This window comes from Enhydra lutris, unplaced genomic scaffold, assembly GCF_002288905.1.
Source record: "Enhydra lutris kenyoni isolate GAN:26980312 unplaced genomic scaffold, ASM228890v2 scaffoldscaffold24, whole genome shotgun sequence".
In the NCBI taxonomy this organism is placed as follows: domain Eukaryota; kingdom Metazoa; phylum Chordata; class Mammalia; order Carnivora; family Mustelidae; genus Enhydra; species Enhydra lutris.
Genome location: NW_019154108.1, coordinates 12,391,831 through 12,410,112, shown reverse-complemented (window position 1 = coordinate 12,410,112; position 18,282 = coordinate 12,391,831). Strand labels below are relative to the sequence as shown.

Genomic DNA, 18,282 nt, shown 5'->3' with positions numbered 1-18,282 from the left:
CGTAACAATGACGTGGCTCAGGAAAACTGGGTACTTTTTTGATCAGCTTACGGTTAACAACAGACAGAAGGACTCATTTTGACTTATATATACATCCTTGTAGAGAGACCCACACAGACAGATGCCTAAGAATATAATCATCTCTGTTTTCACAAAGTACTCACAACTTTGACAAGAAAAGTCACACAAGTTTATATAAATGCCCATTTTTATACCAATTTGTGAATTCAAAAGTTCTCTCAAAAAGAATAGGAGATACTGCTTTTCGCAGTTTGGGATGAGAATACTTTTGACACCATCGGCATAATCATGGTGTTCTCCCTAGGTTTTAAATTTCCCTTATTCATTTACGACATTTTCTCTGTCATTTGCTAAATGCTGCCCATCCTCACATTAACTTACTATTATTACAAAATACCTTTAAACTAGGTGTATACATATACAGGTACATATATATTTCCTGAACTGAACCTCATGAAACTGTTAATACTTGACCTTTTCTGATGTATGAAAATAGTTTTTTTCACATGGTTGAACCTAATAAAATATGACCTTTAGTTGGATGGTTATATCTCCATTTATATATGTATGTACTCTATCTCTACACACACACACACACACACACACACACACACACACGCACACTACACAATCAACAGGAAGAATGAAAATCTCTCTATTCACCAGTTCTAATGCAGCCTTGCAAAACTGTACTTGCTGACTACTGGTAATTTTTTAATGAAAATGTTTAGAGGCATAGTGATTTCCACAAATTTAGTACTGGACCAAATAAAATCTGGTCCAAACCAGGCCTACTGTCTTTGAAAGCACACCACCCAACTGTGTAATGGGGACAGCCTATCCTGAAAGATGGCTTTTGCAGGCTTATGGTCAGGTCTAGAATCAGCAGGCCAAATAATAAAATGCTGGGGCATTTTCAATTCTTCCTCTGTGTCCTCGGTAACATTCCACACAGTGCCTGCTCTGAGACACCATGCCAAGCACCAGTAAAAGAGAGAGGCCCCAGACCTTGCTTTCAAGAAACTTGACATCTTTTAAGAGAGATAAAAATATAAATAATGAGGATAGTCTAAGTGTTTTAAGTTTCAAAATGGGACAGAGTAAAATGTAAAAAGCAGATAGCGCTTGAGAAGTTTTTAAACTGACTTCAAACATCAGGGGTGACAAGCCCCTACAAATGTGTACTGAGCTCTGGTCCATCCATATGATAATCACAGGTATCCTCCACCGTGGTTCTGGCCCGGCACGCCCTTCATCACCCCACACAGGGACTAGAGGTCCTCCAGGTCAGTTAAATCCACAGCTACTTTCAGGAACATGGTGTCGTCTTTGATGTAGGTGTTCTTGGTATTCTCCAAAGTGGAGTGCGCCACGAAGCGGGGACAGCCAGACGCAATGTTCATTTCCCCGTCAGGTCTTTTAAAGCTACTGCTGCTGGGGTCGGCCTTGAAGGTCTCCATAATGTGGTTCTTTTTGCCGCTCTGGTCCAAAAGCATCAGGGTCACCCTCTGCCTGAACGGCCACTGCAACAGGGAGTCAAACTCCCCTCGCATCACCACGAAGTACAGCGACAGGTGTGTGCCCTTCCCGGAGCCGTCCCCGTTCAGGTACGCTCTAGCGCAGAGCCGGTAGCCACACCGGCTGGTGTAGAAGGGCTGGCTGAAGATGGACACCGTGTGCCCGTCCAGCGCCTCCCTCTTCTTCATCTTATAGTCTGTCACCTTCCAGATGAGCTTGCCATTATAGCAGGCCCCTTCTAGCAGCTTAAATCGCTCTTCATTTTTATTCAGTTGGGCTTTGTGGATATTAATGTGGGCATCGTGTTTGCTAGTCTCCCCTTCCAGAACAACTGCAAAGGGGGAAAAAAAAAAAAAGAAACCACAGGCCTCAAAGCTGTCTTTAGAATTTGCCCAAAGTGGAATTCTGGTATCTGAAGAGAACCAATAAAATTCTGACATCCTAAAGATGAGTCGAATTCATTGTCCACCAATGGACCCTTTGTATTAATAATTAGCTCAATGAATCTCATGTCTTGCAAGAGTAGAGAAATTCATACTCTTGAACAGAAGCTCACCAAAGTGTAGAGGAGATGCCCCGCATTGAACTAGCGTGCATTAGCAAGGTGAGCCTCATTATTTAATCACTGGGAGGCTTTTAAAGAGCCAAACCCTTTTATATTTTTCTATACTTAAAGTTTCCGCCACATCTCTCTCTTAGCTTTCTCATCATTTCCCACTCTCCTAAAAAACCACCACTCCCAGGCGCCTGGGTGGCTCAATGGGTTAAGCCTCTGCCTTCGGCTCAGGTCATGATCTCGGGGTCCTGGGATCGAGCCCCACATCGGGCTCTCTGCTCAGCAGGGAGCCTGCTTCTCCCCTCTCTCTGCCTGCCTCCTCTCTGCCTACTTGTGATTTCTCTGTCAAATAAATAAATAAAATCTTTAAAAAAAAAAAAAAAAAACCACCACTCCCTGTTTCTGGAATTTCCTGGCCCATTTCCACCCCCTGCCTGTTCCAGCCCCCCCTCATCGCCCTCCATCACTACCCCCCACCCCCCGACCCCGGAGTGGCTAGAGTCTCATGCTGTTCTATTTCACAAGTACCAGATTCAGCCATTGTTTATCCTGGACAGCTGGGACTCTCCATCTGGCTAAATGCAGACCACAGAATCATCCAAAGAGAAGTAAAACATGACACATACCTAGTCTTTGATCATTGGTTTCTAGCAGAGTGATTTTCTGTTTCACCGTATCAATCGCTTCCACCAAAGCCCTCAGATCAAATTTACTTTGTTGCTGGTTGGCCGTCTGCAGCAGCTGGCGCACTTGAGCTTCTAGCCAAGCAGACTTGTCAATGTGACTGGAGAGAGCCTTTCAGTACAACACGGATCATAATGTCAAAAAAAAATTTTTTTTGTTACTATCTTAGTAATTAATTCACTGAGATTAAATGTTTTCAACTCAAACATTTCAAATTTAATTAATCCATTAATGAAACGAAAAAGGCACAGTCCAGAAGAGGAAAGTTCAGGGAGGATCACAGAGAGATGAACCACTTAATATCTTCCTCCCCGACCCGGTCCCAGCTCCTGTTCCAAATCGCTGAACTTCTCTTCATCTGACTTTTACTCCTCCCTCAATTTCTTGCCATTTGGTTCTCTAACCTATGTTTGTATCTCTGTTCTATTGTCTCTCCCCTTGCCTTACAACTTCCTTCTCAGAGGCTACTCTCCTGATCCCTTCCCACTCTGCTAGAAGGCAGAGAATGAGCTGGAAGGAGACCCACCCGTTTGGGCCTGAGCACTAGAGGGGGTAGGAAGTGCCCTGAGGGAGGGCTTGAACTTGTGATTGTTCTCCATGGATGGAAGAGATTGAACAAAACTAGACTTGTATTACCCCTGCACCCTTGCCCCTCAGTTCCTTAACTCTGAAGAGTTTCTGGGTTAGAAAAAGGTCAGAATTGAGATAATACCATAGGAAGGATTTCCTTTTTTTATTTTTTGGGGGGTGGGCGGGGATTTCCTTTTTTTTTTCTACACACGCGCACACACACACACACACACACACACACACACACACACACACACAGACCAAGTATAGAAAACACATGGGCTGCATTTTTCTGGGAGAGTCCACATTTCAAAAATACAACCCATACCCATGTCTTCAAATCTTTTTCACTATAAATTTTGTAATTACAACAGAGACATTACTCATCAGAAATGTGTTTACGGTTCTTTAACATTCACGATTTGCAAAATCATTTTTCCTATATTTTAGTGTTGCCTAAGACATCTTCTTCCCAAGGGAATAAATAGTTTCACTTTGTTGACTGCAAAATGCAGAACTATAGAATCTCTCAAAGAATTTGCCATCAAAGAACTAATATTGGTCCAATATTAATTACAACCCCAACTGCCATAAATTATATAAAAGTATTATATCAATGTTACATGTACGGACACTGTTAAATGTTGGGGTTATGTGAAAGAAGATCTTTATTCTTACGAAACACAGACTGAAGTTTGTAGGGATAAAGGGCCCTGACATATACAGTTTACTTTCAAATGGTTCAGAAAGAACACATAGAGCAACAGAGAGACGGACAGAGATATGGGACAAAATGCTGACAATGAGCGAATCTGAGAACACAGTCTTTCTTTTTTTTTTAGATTTTATTTATCTTCCTGACAGAGAGAGAGAGAGAGATCACAAGTAGGCAGAGAGGCAGGCAGAGAGAGGGGGAAGCAGGCTCACTGCTGAGCAGAGAGCCCAATGCAGGGCTCGATCCCAGGACCCTGAGATCATGACCTGAGCCGAAGGCAGAGGCTTAACCCACTGAGCCACCCAGGAGCCCCGAACACAGTCATTTTTAAGCACTAGCTTATCCTTGTAGATTTTCTTTACATTTGAAATTATCTCCATTTAAGAAGTTGTAAGAAAAACTTGGACTGCCAGTTGAAGGCTAAATCTTGGCTATGAGTAGAGAGGTCGTTTCTCACCTGGATGTTTGAGAGGAAGCTTCCATTTTTGCCAAACAGCTGTGCAAACTGCTTGAACTCCTTTTCGAATTTCTTTACAGTTTCTGCTAGCTGCTGGATTTTACTTTCTTTCTGCTCTAGGCTCTTATATAAATCAGAAATCTAGTAACAGGAATGTGAATGAGATCATTTAAATGCACGGATACAAATTAAAATAATGTAAATATATGTCTAGGAAAATATTGCAAGTAAGAAAGTGTTTCTAGAAAAATATATACATATATATACATTTTTAGGGAAATATTTGTCAGTAGTCTCCTATATAATATCTTCGGGCACTTCAAAAAAAAAAAAACAACAGACGCACAGATTTCTTGTCAGCCTTTTCTATACTTAACCCGTTCTGATGGTTCGTAACGACAGTGACATCACTTGACTAAATTTTCAGAATTGGTTCTCTTCATTCACTCAGCGCGCACTTGTAACAACCACAGAGTACCAATCACCACCCCACAACAGATGCTCTCTGCACAGTATCAGTAGTTAACAGCTGAAATGTGCTGAGTGTCTGTCCTACCCTTATATTCATTAGCTCTTTTAATACTCAAAGAACCCCATGAGTGAGGTATGACTATCAGTCCCATTTTACAGACAAGGAAAGGGCAGGGAGTTTAAGTAAACTGTACAGCATACAGCTAGCTTAGCAAGTGGTAGGCAATTCATGTTATGCTCTTAGAATCTGTAACGTATTGGAGGGAAATAACCAAAGCCTTAGTGTGAGCCGAGACGGCTCTTCTCATATACCCTAATCCATTCAGTCATCCATACGTACCAACTTCAACTTCCGACACGCAACAAAACGAACACGACTCTTATATCCACTTCTTGTTTCAACTTATTTCAACGCCTGTTTTAGCTTTCATTATTTCTCACCTGGGCTGTGACCACAGATTCCCAACTGGTCCTACACCACCCCTCATGGTCCTTCCAGAAGGGAACCTCTATGGGAACTGGGACACGGGTCCCACGGTTCACTGTAACCCTAGGAACTGGTCTGGTGCCTGGCATCAGCAGGTGTTTGAGACATATTTGTTGAGTGATTCTATGAATGAACGATTCTCTCCCTTTCTTTAGTCTTGTTTTCCTCAAATTCATCCTCCATGCCGCAACCAGAGTAATATGAAGGGACGAATCTGGTCTTGTCACCGCCCCCTCTTCCTTAACTATGAGGATAGTTACACACCCTACATGATCTGACCCTGGCTACCTTCTCAGCCTCCTGCCCAACCACGTCCCACATGTGCCCTGCCCAGCAAGACTACACACGTCCACTGTCCATTGGGTCCTGCTTCCTCAGATGCTTCTTTCTCCATCTAGAAACCACCAATTTTTCAGTCTCCGCTCAAGGGCACTTTCTCTCAGAAATACTTCCTCACCAGTACCACCAAGCTAGGTCCTCTCTCAAATTCCAAGACCCCCTGGCCACACTCTAGCATGTAACTTACCCTCATTACCCTTATTGCTTTCTGGGGTTGTTACATTCTTTTTCCTCCACTACATTGTTGAGGCTACATCTCACTCAATTCTTCATCCCCAAAGTCTAGCACAGCGCCTGGCACCCAGACGGCATTTGATACACGTTTTATAAAAGAATACACAAATGGCTGCAACGACCGTGTGATCTCTGGCCCCGGAATCTTCCAGTTCAACCCTGAGAGCTGACTTCCGCCTCCACAGCAGACCCATCCCCCCGATGGAAAGCAAACCTCGGTGTCTCCTCTCCCCACCCTCTCCTCTCCTCTGCTCTTCCTCCTGTTCCGGTAGTGCCCGTTTCAGGTAATAACTACCATGTCCTCCGCCTTCTAGACTTACAGCTTGCCATTCTGACCTCTCCCCGTGCCCTCTGCATCCCCACAGACGCCGCCCTGGCTGACTATCCCCAGCACCGCCAGCTGCAGGAGCTTGCCTTCGCCTAATATTGAGCTGCTTATGATAATGGCACTGAACTGAGTCTAAATATATTGGCTCACTTAACCTTCACCGCAACCCCGTTTTATGAATGAGGAGAAAGGCAAGAGAGAGGTTAAGCAGCTGGTCCAAACCCATACGGCAAGTAAGGAGCCTGGTCTTGAAAGCAGGTGTCCTGGCTCTGGAGTCCCCACCCATCCACTGCCAGGCTCCCCCGCTGCACTGTCTAGGTTAGTACAACGTCCCGCGGCCCGGTCCCCCTGTCCTCACGCTCTTCTCTCCCTCTATCCATCTTCTATGTTATGACCAGCTGTCTTGCTTTTTTTTTTTTTTTTTTTTTGCTTTGAGATTTTATTTATTTATTTATTTATTTATTTATTGGGGAGAGAGCAAGAGAGCATGAGTAGGGGGAGAGGCAGAGGGAGAGGAAGAAGCAGACGCCCCACTGAGTGGGGAGCCCAATGTGGGGCTCGATCCTAGGACCCAGAGATCATGTCCTGAGCCAAAGGCAGATGCTTAACACACTGAGCCAACCAGATGCCCCACAGCTAGCTTACTTTTTAAAGCCAAAAAAATAATTAGGTGGCTATGTACTGGTCCTTATCTACCCCAGCTACCCAAAAGTTCACACAATGCCACTTTGCTTTTATGAAAGATGAATGTTAGCATCTGCTCTCACTAACCGAAAGTCAAAAAGGATTTCCACTTTTAAGAAATTGTAATTGCTTCTTTGCTTTACACCCCTTCGGCTTATGAACGGTTTCATAGGATGGCTCTGCTTTTCCATAGTGGGGGAAATCTGCATTTTCCCATTTTAAACCTCCATTATTAGCTTCCTCTTATTGACAAACATTTGGCCCTTAAATCCCTTTGAAACAAGGCAGAATATGAATGAATAAAAAAACAATCGAATGGGGACGCCTGGGCTCAGTGGGTTAAGCCTCTGCCTTCGGCTCAGGTCATGATCCCAGGGTCCTGGAATCGAGCCCCACATCCAGCTCTCTGCTCAGCGGGGAGCCTGCTTCCTCCTCTCTCTCTCTCTCCCTCTCTCTCTCTCTCTCTCTCTGACTGCCTCTCTGCTTACTTGTGATCTCTATTTGTCAAATAAAAAAATAAAATCTTTAAAAAAATAACAATAGTATCTGCAACTTGTTAGCTCACACAGAAGGCCACTGCAATGTGGACCCAGCATACCAGTCTCCAGCTCTCCCCCAGTACACTCAGGAGCCTCGCCACCCCAAAACCCCTGTTCCTTGAACCATCAGCCTCATGCCTCCCTGTCTTTCCTCTTCTGAAATGCCCTCTTTCCACAACATTTAGGCTGACAAATCTTCTCTTCCTTCAAAGTGAAACTCCGATGTCCTCCCTTGAAGAGCCTTCCCCAACTCCCACAGAGGAAAGTGCTGCAGCCTCCGTATCCCAGACTGAGGCACAGCGTGTCCTAGGGCACAGCATCTTATCTATTTGCACTGTCGTGAGTTCTTCAAGGCCAGAAGCTGTGTCCTCCTCCAGTCAGAATCTCTAGCAACTAACCTCATGCCTGACATACGGCAGGTGTCTGTTGAACGAATGAATGATGATGGATGCGTGGGGTGAATGGTACAGAAAAAATTGGGAATGGTTACCAGGCAGTGTGCCCTGTACCAAAGTCACAGTTTAACTGGTCTTCCCAATTTTTTCCAAGATCTGACCTTGAAACTCACACACCTCCTTTAATACGGAGCCAGACATCAGAAAATGATTGGCAAGAGTAGAATTCAGCTCCCTCTCTTCCTGACACGGGCTTGAGAAGTCTGATCCTCTGAGATGTTCTAACAAAACAATTAACTTTTATAATAATTACTCAACCAAATCAGCATTTACTGAGGTCCATTATGAATATTCCAGCGACTGTGGCAGGCACGTGCACACACAATTTCACTTGATAATCCCAACTCCGTGAGTAAAGAGCTCTGTGTGCACCATCGGGCTGCCCAGCTTCTCTGAGGCAGGAGTTAAGACTTACAGCAAAATATATATAACCCATAATGCCTAGAACAGATCGTCAACTGTTGTTTCAGAGTAACGCTGGTCTAATTCCAAAACATCAAAAACCTACTCGTCACCTACCAGGTGCCAAACATTAACCACAAGGCATGCGGTTAGGCTGCAGAGAGCAAATACGGTATTTTGTGTGGAGCACTGGACTGAGAATCAGGGGACATGGGTTTGTGATTCAATGCTGCAAGTTACTTACAAGTTACAAACTTGTTACAAACACTTACAAGTTACAAACACATCAACATTTCTTTGAGCTTAGTCACTTCATCTGTTGAATGAGAGGGTTGGACCCAAAGATCTCAAAGGGAACCTTCCAGTTCTAGTGTTCTATACTCCTATGAGTCTGCCTGGCCACTTAGTAGAAAAACATCTACCTCCAGTTGACTTGTACTGAAACCTAGGAGAATATAAAAATACCAACAGTTACCAATCCCAACAATTGCCCTGCCTCCCTTTCCATGCGAACCCTTGAATAATTACCTGTTCTTCTAACTGGAAGTTCTTTTCTAAAACCAGAAGCATGTGGTCCCGTAAGGCTGAATGCTCGTGCTCCTGCAGGACCCCCCGTTTATCCTTCAGAAAGAAGAGGAAAGGAAGTCAGGTTGCTGAAAGACTCCAAAATCAAGGTAGTGGAGGAATATTCCACTAACAGAAATGTGACAACTCTGCTTACTTGTCTAAAGGTGGGATGCAGGAAAAAATAGCCCCTCCTGGTCCCTTTTCCAGCTCTAGGATTCTAAGGTGTCTATGAGACAATTTTAAACTTACAGAAACAGAGAATTGGGCCACAGTCAAAATTCTCAAAGCAGATCTCCTTCTGTGCGCTGGGAATCTAGGACTGCATATGGTTATCATCTCTCAACGAGTCCCCCATAAAACTGATCTCCTTGGGTGGTTAGCTTCAGATCAGCGTCAAGCCCAAGTGAGTTCTGTCTCGTACAGAGCACGCATTTCCATGCTGCCTTCTACCAAAGGCCAAAGGTACGCAACCTGATGGCAATTCCAGCCCGCACAAACGTGTTGCCCTCAAAAATCCAAGGATATGTTTGCTAGAATAAAGGGTGACTTCTTCCCTAATCATTAAAATACTGAGTTGCAAACTGCCTATATTACTAGTAAAAGCAAATGTTAGGTGTTCCGGGTGATTCCGTGGACCTATGCATACATTTACCATCAATTTCTCTTCAGTTAAGGATTGGCCCCTCGTCCAGAGAACAAATCTCATCCTCAGCTTTGGTACTGAGGTGAGTTCTAGAGGACAGCCCAACTAGGAGTTTAGAACTAACTGTCAAGAAGATCTCTCTAGAGTTGGAAAGCAATTCTGTAAATTGTGCACTAAAAAGGTAAACCCTATCCTTTTTGCAGCCAAGATAATCGCAGGTTTGATATGTGAAAAGGTACGGACTCTTCACTGATTTCTTTAAAAGGCTTCTCACAAATACATTTTTTTCATATAGGTTTTTAAAATAAATGTACGCTTATGTCAAACAGTAAACCAAGATATAGAATGAGAAGCAAAAGTCTCCTTCTCCCCAACACCACCCCCAATTCCCTAGTCTTTCATTCACCAGAGTCAGCGACGACACGTATACACTTTTAACTCAATGAGATCAGAAGCATATTCAGTTTTTAAAAATACGTATCTTATTCTTTTTCTCAGATGCATGGCATTCCAAAATATAAATATATAGAATTATATAGTCAGCACTTCAGTGGTGGGCTTATAGGTTTTTAGTTTTTGGCAGTTTTTTTGCTATAAAAATTTCTCTGTGTGAGGGTGTTTGTATATGTGCAATCATTGTGTACTTAGAGTATCTGTGAAAATTCCTAGCAATAGAATTATAAAGTCAATGTGTGGATTCACTTTTCTTTTTTTTTATAAAAAAAAATTTTTTTTTTTTATTTTTTTTTTTTTTTTTTTTAGTAATCTGTATGCCCAACATGGGGCTTGAACTCATGACCCTGAGATCAAGAGTCATATGCTCCACCGACTGAGCCAGCCATACACCCCTCACTTTTCATAGATATGTAGTCAAACTGCCCTCAAAAAGAGTTGGATATTATAAATTGTATTAATCTTTGTCAATTTGATGGTGAAAGTTATATTTTTTGTTATAATATATACTTATTTAGGAGTGAGATGGGGTGTCTTCTTTTACATCTATTAATCAGTTGAATTTTTTCTGGAACTATTCATATATTCCTTTGCCTATTTTTCTATTAAGTTAGATAAGCTATTTACATGTAAGAATGTTGGTATATAAGGAAAATGCCCTTTTTGTCTTTTGTCAGATGTTGGAGATATTTACCTCTAGTTTGTGGTTTGCCATTTGACTTTACTTATGGTATTTTTCAGAAATCACATTAAAGTTTCAAGTATTTGTGGTTAAGCATCAAAATTATAGTTCTGGTTTTGTGTCAGTCATCTAAGAAAGACCTTTATTTTAAGAATAAAAAAAATTTGCTACCTTTACTTCTAGTATTTTTCTGATTTTTTTTTAAAAAAAACTTTTTATTTGGAGTAATTTTAGATGCACACAAAGTATGAAATAATACAGTGCATTTTATCTCTTAATGTCTAAAACTCTGATCCATCTGGAATGTATTAAAGGGAGGTAGGAATCAAACTTTCTTTTCTTTTTCATTTATTTTATACAATTTATTGACAAATATTTTTAATAGTTTTTAAGGCAATAAAATACACTTTAAAACATGATTTCAAATCGCTTCTGTTTCAAAATACTTGGTGATAGACCAGGAGTACCAGAAAACCAAGATTTATAATCATCAGAAGAATGACTCCAGAAAGTTTCAAAATCTGGTGGAGACCGCGGAGTCCGAATTAGAAAAATTACCCGGATGGTTAATTTTATGTGTCAGCTTGGCTGGGCCATGGTGCCCAGTTGTTTGGTCAAAACTAATCTAGATGTTGCCGTGAGGTATTTTGCAGATGTGATAAACATTTACGATCAGCTGACTCTAAATAAAGCAGATTTCTCCCCACAGTGCCGTAGGGACTCATTCAACCAGCTGAAGGCCTTGAGCGCCAAGAATAAGGTTTCCTGAAGAAACAGCACTTCTCAAGACTATCACATAGAGGGGCGCCTGGGTGGCTCAGTGGGTTAAAGCCTCTGCCTTTGGCTCGGGTCATGATCCCAGGGTCCTGGAATCGAGCCCCGCATCAAACTCTCTCTGCTCAGTGGGGAGCCTGCTTCCTCCTCTCTCTCTGCCTGCCTCTCTGCCTACTTGTGATCTCTGTCAAATAAATAAACAAAATCTTAAAAAAAAACAAAAAAAAACTATCACATAGAAACTCCAGCCTGCTGGTCTGCCTTGCAAATAATCCGATTCCCCAGTGCCCTCAATCGCGCCCTCAATCGCATAACCTAATTTCCTAAAATAAATTTCTATGTATGTGTCTACATGTAGATACGTTATCTCCTACAGATTCAGCTTCTCTGGAGAACCCTCACTAGTAACACGGCCAGTCTTAAAGTTCCTCCATAGTGAATATCTTCTGCATCCTGAAGGGGATCAAACAGTAAAATACACCTGCCCAACGAATTCCACAGTAGAATGTAGAGGCGGAAACAAAAAGGCATCCCGTACCTTCACAGTACAGCCGTAGTGCTTGAAGGGACAGTCTTGCTCAGCTTCAGGACACACAGCGAGGTGCTCATCCACCTACGAAAGGGACAGCCTCGTGCCACCAAAATTCATCACCAGTTCTTCGGGTGCCTGAGAGAGCCCCAGGGTGGCTTGGGAAGGAGGGAGGGAACAGAACGGGGAAAGCCACGCTGAGGCCTGGTGGAGGGAGAGCTACAGTAAAAACGGAGGACACCTTTCCGGAAAAAGGGAAGGGGACACAGAGACGTGGTTATTGTGGGTGTTCTCTAAACCTTGGGTCTCAGCCTGTGGGAGGTGATCAAACACACACCACAGCGGTTACTAAAATGTTATCTTACATTAAATCTACTAAGAGAATCATTTACAGTTACCTCAGTTCTTGGAATAATCTGCAAACACTTGTTGGGACAAGATACTGGGTACTCGGGACACAGGTTTTCCTCATGATACTGAAACAGAGAAAGGGTGATAAAACAGAGCAGTCCTTGCTTCCAGGGTTCCTTTCTATGGCCTCAGAGTGTTTATGCTTATGTCTCTGGGAATGTATGTTATGTGGCTTACCCTCCCCAGGAAGGTACAGCCTAGTTCCAGAAAGGACTAAAGATGGCTGCTTCCTTCCCGGGAATTCAATTCAGTTTTCCAATTATTCCAAAAGAAGGTCAGAGGGCACAGGCCTTCCGGAGGGCAAACTATGAGAGTCATCAGTATGGCTCCTGTGGTACATATAAAAGGTACCTCATGCCTTCTTCCTCTGCCTACATCCTGCCACTCCAGTCAGATCATAGTGGCCTGAGGACACAGTATCGTCACCTCCTTGTGACCCAGTACCCAGCATTGCTCCTTGCACACTTATACTCAGTAGGTGCTCAAACAATGCTTCTGCCAATGATAAAGGAGTAGGGTCCTACCAACAAGAAGGTGTTTTGTTTTTTACAGAACTCTCAGATAATTCTTTAGATCTATTTCTGTACAAAAATAAACTCAGTAATGTCCTGATTCACTGTGACCGCTCAGGTAGAATTTAGTCCCATAAAGATGATTCGTCTTTCTTTCTTTCTTTCTTTCTTTTTTACCTGCAGACTGATTACTACCACATCTTTTTTGCAATAAAGGCACTTTTCCTCTCGAAAATGGCAACGTGCGCTCAAATGTTCTTTCAGATCTTTCCGAAGGACTTGTTCCTGACAGTTCTCATTAGAACACTGCACAGCTTGAAACAGGCACTGCTGGAGGTGGTCCTGCAACAGAAAAGACAGGCCAGTGGGCCCCACTGACGGGGGCAGCGGGACGGGGAGCCAGCTGGACGCCTGGAGAGGGAGGGAGGACGCTGGGGCCAGCTGGACAGACGGAGGCCATGCCAGCCTTGTGCGACAGGAGTTGGGAGGACAGGGAAGATGGCTGGAGAAGGAAGCGTGGGGAGTCTAGTTTAGACTATCCATTAGCTCAGATTCTCAGATTAATTCCCGAGTATTTTCCTTAGGCTTGCTGAGTGATCTACCCGTTCTGCAAGGACATTCTTAGTTTTTTTCTGCACCGCCGGCACCAAATACTAATCTCTGTATAGCAGATGGCAAACGCCAGGACGAAGGGGGAAGAGGGAAGAAGAGCACGGCGTGTCCTAAGTGCAGAAAGGAAGGGAAAGGACGACAGAGAGGAAGGGCAGATGTTCTAGAAGGGCCAAGAAAAGCAGACAGAAGACATACAGGATCATAGGCCCAAGAGAAGCTGGGAATGAATCAGGCTGTGTTCAGAAAATAGGTTTCACCAGAGTATGAGACAATGATACGGACACTGCTCATTCTAATATTCTCCTGGTACAGACTTTTAAAAGCAAGAGGTATACTTTAATAAAACCTTTGGACCTTTGCAAGTTATTGTGATGCTAACAAGTCATCAAATCCCTAGTGAGTCCGACCCCTGTGAGATCCCCTAAAACACAGCTGGCCTGTTACTTGTTTTTGTAAATAAGGTTTCTCTGGAGAACAGCCACCCATCTACTTGTTTACATACTGTGAGGAGTCGGGGTGGGGGGGACTGCTTTCCTCCTGAAAGGGAAGAGCTGAGTTGAGTGGTGGATACAGAGACTGTACAGCCCGCAAAGTCTAAACATTTTACTAACTGGCTCTTGACAGAAGAGTTTGCGGACTCCTTTCCTGAAGGCGAGAAAAAGCAACCAGTTTTTCTGCAGGAGGGAAATAAATATTAGAGCTACTCTCCTTTGCCTCTAGTAATAAGAAACAAAGAGGGACTACTGAAATCCCTATCTTCTCCGAAATTCGCTGCTGCCACCCTCCCACCCTTGCTGACACAGTCAACACTCATCACGATTCTGCTGCCGGGAGAACCTACACCTCACCGTGCAAGCAGGGGTGCAGGCTGGGGGCAGGACCAAGCGGAAACACAGGAGAAAACAGGTAAAAAGAAACCAGCCACTGTTTTCTGGAAGCGGATGATCGGGCCACAAAAGCTGATGGCTGGATGGTCCATTTGAGCCTCACTTCCTGCTCAGGCTTCGTGACCACAAAGTTGGAAAAGAGGTCCTGCTCTAGGGCTTGGCTATCAAAACATGAGAAAGTTCTAGAAAGTTTGGCGAACTTCCAGAAAAATCCTGGGGTTAACGGGGAAAGTATCTACACATTTAGAAGCTCAGTGCCTAGAGGGTTTGGAGGCAAGGTGGAGAAAAGGCTGAATCACCTGAAATGTGTTCCAAAAATGTGTGGGTGGGAGAGGAAAATTTCAGCTGCCTCCAAGCCATTCTCTGGAAGCTAGAGATGCCTGGTTCTTCTTCCTGCACAGTGTGATCAAACCTGATATGGGCCTGCCATGGCAGACCCCTGTTGCCCCATTTCCAGTATGGCATTTACCAAGCTTCCCACTTCCCCAGCTGGATGGAAGAACCAGGTAGGGCAGCTTCGTGTGAAAGTTTAACACCCCCTTGCTCCCCCCACGCCTCGTGTGTTTGCAGCTCATACCAACGCTTCACCTTTAAACCACATGCTAGCTCTGATCTGGTCTGCGTTACATGCCTCAGATCATAAACTCTCAGGCCACGGCCCATAGCTGTTGGGAACCACCCACCCACCACCTGCCAGTACTTTCCAGCAGGGACCCTGGCAGTCATGTCTTTCTGCAGACTGCTGTGGCTCCCACCTGAGGACCCCAAATTTTCACAGTTCCCCACAAATGACATGTCCTTTGGCCCTGCATGTCCCACATCTTGTCTTTGGATCAATGACCCCCTAACCCACAATTTAGGTCTAGCGCGGACAGTGTGCCCTCCATGCATTCCAAATGAAATGGACCTCTTCCCTCGCACCTTAGCCCTTGTTGGGCTGTACCGCAGCTAAATGTATTGCTAGACAGGAATTCTCTGAGAGCAACCCAATGGATCCCATACCATGCTTAGCCCAGGAGCTGTCACATAAAGGTGTTCAACACATACCACTGGAAAAAATGACAAAGGCAAATTTATTGGTCCTGAGTAATACCGACCTGGTAGCGTCCCAGAATAATCTTGGCATTACATCCAGGAGCATTTTTGCAGTACACATATAAATTGAGGACTTCCCTTTTACAGCAATTGTCTTTGAACACCTAAGAAGGAAACATAATAGGTCTCATACACTCCAAAATTTCAGAGCAATGTGAATGAAACTATTATTAATTCAGTCTTCAAATACATCTCAACAGTCAGGTAGAAACTTCCAGACAATGGTTGGAATGGAAATATCAGATTCGGCACCATCAAAGAAGAGGCTTTCTCAGATACATATTTCCAACAGGCCACTAAACACACAAGTCAGGAAATTCAACGCTCCGTGCAGTAGGCTGCAGGAGAATCTCATGGTGCACTTGACCTTGTATGCTCAAAGGTCAGAAGGTGGGCTGTGGAGGAGGGTGACGCTTTCAGCAGCTTCCTGTCATAGTGTAAAAGTCTGTATTAGTCATCAGGTAGTGTCACTGAGGCTGTGCTGACTTTGCTATTCCAGTGCACACCAGGAGTTAGCAAACGTTCTAACGTTCTCCGTAAAGGGTCAGATAGTAAGTATTTTCAGCTTTGCAGGCCACGATGCAATCTTTTCTTTTGCAACTATTCAGCTCAACTGTAGACAATATTGAAATGGATATCCATGGCTGTGTTCCAATAAGCCATTATTTTTTTTTTTTAAGATTTTATTTATTTATTTGACAGACAGAGATCACAAGTAGGCAGAGAGGCAGACAGAGAGAGAAGGGGAAACAGGTTCCCTGCTGAGCAGAGAGCCCAATGCGGGGCTCGATCTGAGGACCCTGAGACCATGACCTGAGCCAAAAGCAGAGGGTTAACCCACTGAGCCACCCAGGCGCCCCTCAAATAAGCCATTATTAATGGACACTGAAATGTAAATTTCATGTAATTTTCATGTGTCACAAGCCATTACTCTTCTCTTGATTTTTAAAATAAGTTTTTTGTTTTGAAATAGCTCAAAGGCTTAAGAGAAGTTGCAAACATAGTGCAGAATTCCTGTGTACCCTTCTTTGGATTTTTTTCAATGATTTATAGAGAAACCATTCTTGGCTCACAGGCCATATGAAAACAGGTGGCAGGTTGGATTTGTCCCAACAGATCTCATGTTGTAATACGCCAACCATGCCAACCCCTGATCTAGCGGGTGAGGCACACACAAACACAGCACTGTCCTCTGCTAGGTATTTGCAAAATACAACATAAGAGCATAGAGAAGGAGGGATGCCTGGGTGGCTCAGTCAGTTACATGTCTGCCTTCATCTCAGGTCATGATCCCAGGGTCCTGGGATGGAGTCCCCCATCAGGTTCCCTGCTCAGCAGGGAGCCTGCTTCTCCCTCTACCAGTCCTCCTGATTGTGTTTTCTCTTTCTCTCTCTCTGACAAATAAATAAATAATCAAAAAAAAAAAAAAAAAAAGAACATAGAGAAAGAGCATGTACAATAGATCAGGTGTTCAGGGAGCTTTCTGGAGGGGGTGATGCTTGAACGTCTTCCAACAGAATTGTAAAGGAAGCAAATTGAGCTTAAATGGAAGTTTTAAGGGAGGGGCACTTGGGTGGCTCAGTGGGTTAAGCATCCAACTCTTGATTTCAGCTCAGGTCATGATCTCAGGGTTGTTGAGACTGAGTCCTGGGTGGGGCTCTGCACTGAGCCTGGCACCTGCTTAAGATCCTCCCTCTCTCCCTCTGCCCCTCCACCCCTAAAAAAGGGAAGTTTTAAGGGGGAAAATCTTCAGGTTAGGAAACAGTTCCTTAGATGCAACACTAAAATAACAAGCAACCAAAACAAACAAAAGACAAGTAAGACCTCATCAAAGTGAAAAGCTTTCATGCTTCAAAGGACACCAACAAGAGAGTGAAAAGATGAACCACAGAATGGGAGAAAAATATTTGCAAATCATGTATCTGTTAAGAGCCTTGTATCTATATATAAAGAACGCTTAGAACTCATCAATAAGAGACCAATAATCCACTTAAAAATGGGCAAAGATGGGGCACCTGGGTGGCTCAGTGGGTTAAGCCTCTGCCTTCAGCCCAGGTTCTGATCTCAGGGTCCTGGGATCGAGCCCCACATTGGGCTCTCTGCTCAGCAGGGGGCCTGCTTTCCTTCCTCTCTCTCTGCCTGCCTCTCTGCCTACTTGTGATCTCTGTCTGTCAAATAAATAAATAAAATCTTTTAAAAAATGGGCAAAGAAATTGAATAAGCATTTCTACCAGAAGATATACAAATGGACAAACACCTGAAAAGATGCTCCATATCATTAATCATCAGAGAAATAGGTATTTCTAGGTATCCCCTAGAAAGACTATAATCAAAAAGATGGACAGTAACAACTTTTGGCAAGGATCTAGAGATGTTAAAACTCTCACAACCTACTGGATGGAATGTAAAATGGTGCAGCTGCTGTAAAAACAGTCTGACAGTTCCTCAGAATGTTATACATAGAGTGACCATTCGACCGTAAACAGAACCACCACATGATCCAGTAATTCCACCCCTGGGTGTATACCCAAGAAACATGTACACTTTAAAGGTAAATTTTATGGCATATGAATTATATCCTAATAAAGTTATTGTCAGAGATAATAATAATGGAAGGAAGTTTTAGAGATTGACCAGAGAAGAAAGTGAATTCCAAG

General features: G+C 43.6%; 1 protein-coding gene across 1 annotated transcript in view; it reads right to left on the bottom strand.

The window, feature by feature from the left end:
• Positions 1-689: 689 nt before the first annotated feature.
• LOC111150675 (TNF receptor associated factor 5) overlaps positions 690-18,282 on the bottom strand; it is a 44,403-nt gene continuing 26,810 nt past the window's right edge. Inside the window, exons 5-12 of the mRNA XM_022508207.1 lie at positions 15,628-15,729; positions 13,209-13,373; positions 12,507-12,584; positions 12,118-12,192; positions 8,989-9,081; positions 4,522-4,662; positions 2,722-2,890; positions 690-1,870 (exon numbers count right to left, since the gene is read on the bottom strand). Coding sequence (XP_022363915.1) covers positions 1,293-1,870; positions 2,722-2,890; positions 4,522-4,662; positions 8,989-9,081; positions 12,118-12,192; positions 12,507-12,584; positions 13,209-13,373; positions 15,628-15,729 — 1,401 coding nt within the window. The 3' untranslated portion in view covers positions 690-1,292. The remainder of the gene's footprint in view (positions 1,871-2,721; positions 2,891-4,521; positions 4,663-8,988; positions 9,082-12,117; positions 12,193-12,506; positions 12,585-13,208; positions 13,374-15,627; positions 15,730-18,282) is intronic.